Source organism: Branchiostoma floridae, chromosome 9 (genome assembly GCF_000003815.2).
Source record: "Branchiostoma floridae strain S238N-H82 chromosome 9, Bfl_VNyyK, whole genome shotgun sequence".
NCBI classification, from domain to species: domain Eukaryota; kingdom Metazoa; phylum Chordata; class Leptocardii; order Amphioxiformes; family Branchiostomatidae; genus Branchiostoma; species Branchiostoma floridae.
Window position 1 is genome coordinate 11,712,504 of NC_049987.1, and position 1,994 is coordinate 11,714,497.

At 43.6% G+C, this 1,994-nt stretch overlaps 1 protein-coding gene across 1 annotated transcript in view; it reads left to right on the top strand.

Moving 5' to 3' along the window:
• The window catches only part of LOC118422825, a 4,114-nt gene that overhangs the window by 317 nt on the left and 1,803 nt on the right, over window positions 1-1,994 (top strand). Inside the window, exons 2-4 of the mRNA XM_035830603.1 lie at window positions 254-307; window positions 782-856; window positions 1,096-1,182. Of these exons, the coding sequence (XP_035686496.1) occupies window positions 254-307; window positions 782-856; window positions 1,096-1,182 (216 nt within the window). The remainder of the gene's footprint in view (window positions 1-253; window positions 308-781; window positions 857-1,095; window positions 1,183-1,994) is intronic.

The window sequence follows — 1,994 nt, forward strand, 5'->3', positions numbered from 1 at the left end:
GAAAGTAAGTACAACGTACTTCATGTTTCTTGACTCATCCCAGTTAAGACGACACGTACGAACTCAGTTTATCATAAGCGACGCCCTCAACGGTTCTTCTGTAGTAATTCTAAAACCCAGTACTTTGGGGATAAGGGTATTCTTAATAAAAAATGTCCACCGAGACTAGGTCTGAATGATATGTGAACAACGTTTAAGGTGACTTTAAGAACTATTGTTGCTTTCATCACATAGTCACTATTTTCCTTTACAGATCCCGGGGTCCAGAAAAGGTCGCTCGAGAGCCGAGCCGAGGCTCATCCCCACGGTCAGTTGACATTGCAGAACGTGCATCTGAACTGTCGATGTAATCATTGTAGCCTACCTGTCGTCTACCATCTTGTTGTATAACTCAGCCCAGCATAACCCAGTGACTCAATCACTCTCCTCGCAATACACAAGTTAACACAACACCAGTTTTGTTTTAAGTACAGCCGAACATAGCCGGCCCACCACCTTGCACAACTAAACTTCATACCATCTTCAGTCATAAGCAACATGACATTACAACAGTCCAGTTTCACACTACAGTTAAGACGTTGTCTACTGCGACCACTCCCAGCCACCGACAATTCCCCTCGGTCCCCTGAGCATTATAACTGTTATAGACAACAGTACTGACTGTAGTGCCGATTGTGCTTTGCATTAACGATCAAAGAAAAATCGGTAATGATCCTACGAATCAAAACAGCATTGAAAGAGACTTACAAACATTGGTCGTTGTTGTTTTTCTGTTCGACAGCGGCCGAGAAGAGGGCCGCGCACGAGCTGAAGTCCCTTGGAGCGAGAGTGAAGGGAAACCATAAGCTGCTCCACGGTAGGTTGACAAACACATCGCAACGCTAATTTGGAGTAACAGAGCGGCCTGTTGGGTCCTCCAGCTTGCCTAACCTCTTTCACACATCACATTCTTGTCTAGTTCATGGTATCAATTTCCACAATTTCTTGCAAGTATAAATGTCAGACCGGTCAAAGTTTACTGATAATAATATATAAGCAGGTATTAGGAAATGGCATACATGTATGTTAAAGATATTTTGTTACCCTTTGATACAGATGCTGAGTTTCAGAAAGAGGCTAAAAGGGATATAGGTCTGGCCAAGGAAGCAGTCGGCCACATGAAGGGTGCACAGAAGAAGAAAGGTACATCCTGCACAATTACGTTTGTAGACAATGAGTTACATCTTACTGGGGGGCCTGAGTGGGGCCCTTTTCTCTTCAAGAAGATGATACCTTAACATGTGGCAAACCTGGGCCTTGCCAAATACTGTAGTAAGACGACATCAAATTTTCCATTCAAATCTGACCCCTCATTCCGTGGCTTATCCGCTCGCTGGATTACATTTTTCACTCCTGTCTGTTCCTGTCACTTCTTCTGCATTTTTCTTTTACTTTGACAGGTAGTTAAGACTGAAGCACTTCTTTGGGGCCCTGTAGAACCCATTTCTTTGCTGGTACAATACAAGTTTGCCCCAGGGTATGGATACTACTCGTGTAGTGGTTCAACCTGTTCTTTCGAGTATTACCTTGTCTTGTTAATCTAACATCATTGTGGAGAGTCGAGGTTCAGACCTAGCGATTATATATAATAGTGGAGTGCTACAAAGGTATAAAGCCTGACTTACTTCTTGGTGTAGTGGTTAGTAGTTAATCAGCTTCTCACACGAAAGCCATATACGCAAAGGAGTTGTTAGTGCACCGTGTGAACGATTGAGTCAGTACGGTGTCATTGTTCGACATGAATGTATTCCGTACCTTTCTTCGACAAGATCCACGGTGCGTAATGTATACTTAGCCGGCTATACTCCCTGAACAGCTTTGATACTATCTTACGGCACCGTAGGATCTGCTTGGATATTATCTTCGACCAGATAGAAGGCAGAAGGAAACTACAAGGATAAACATGATCATTTGGGTTTCTTTAGACGTCATGCTCCTCACCTAGGGAGGAGGGG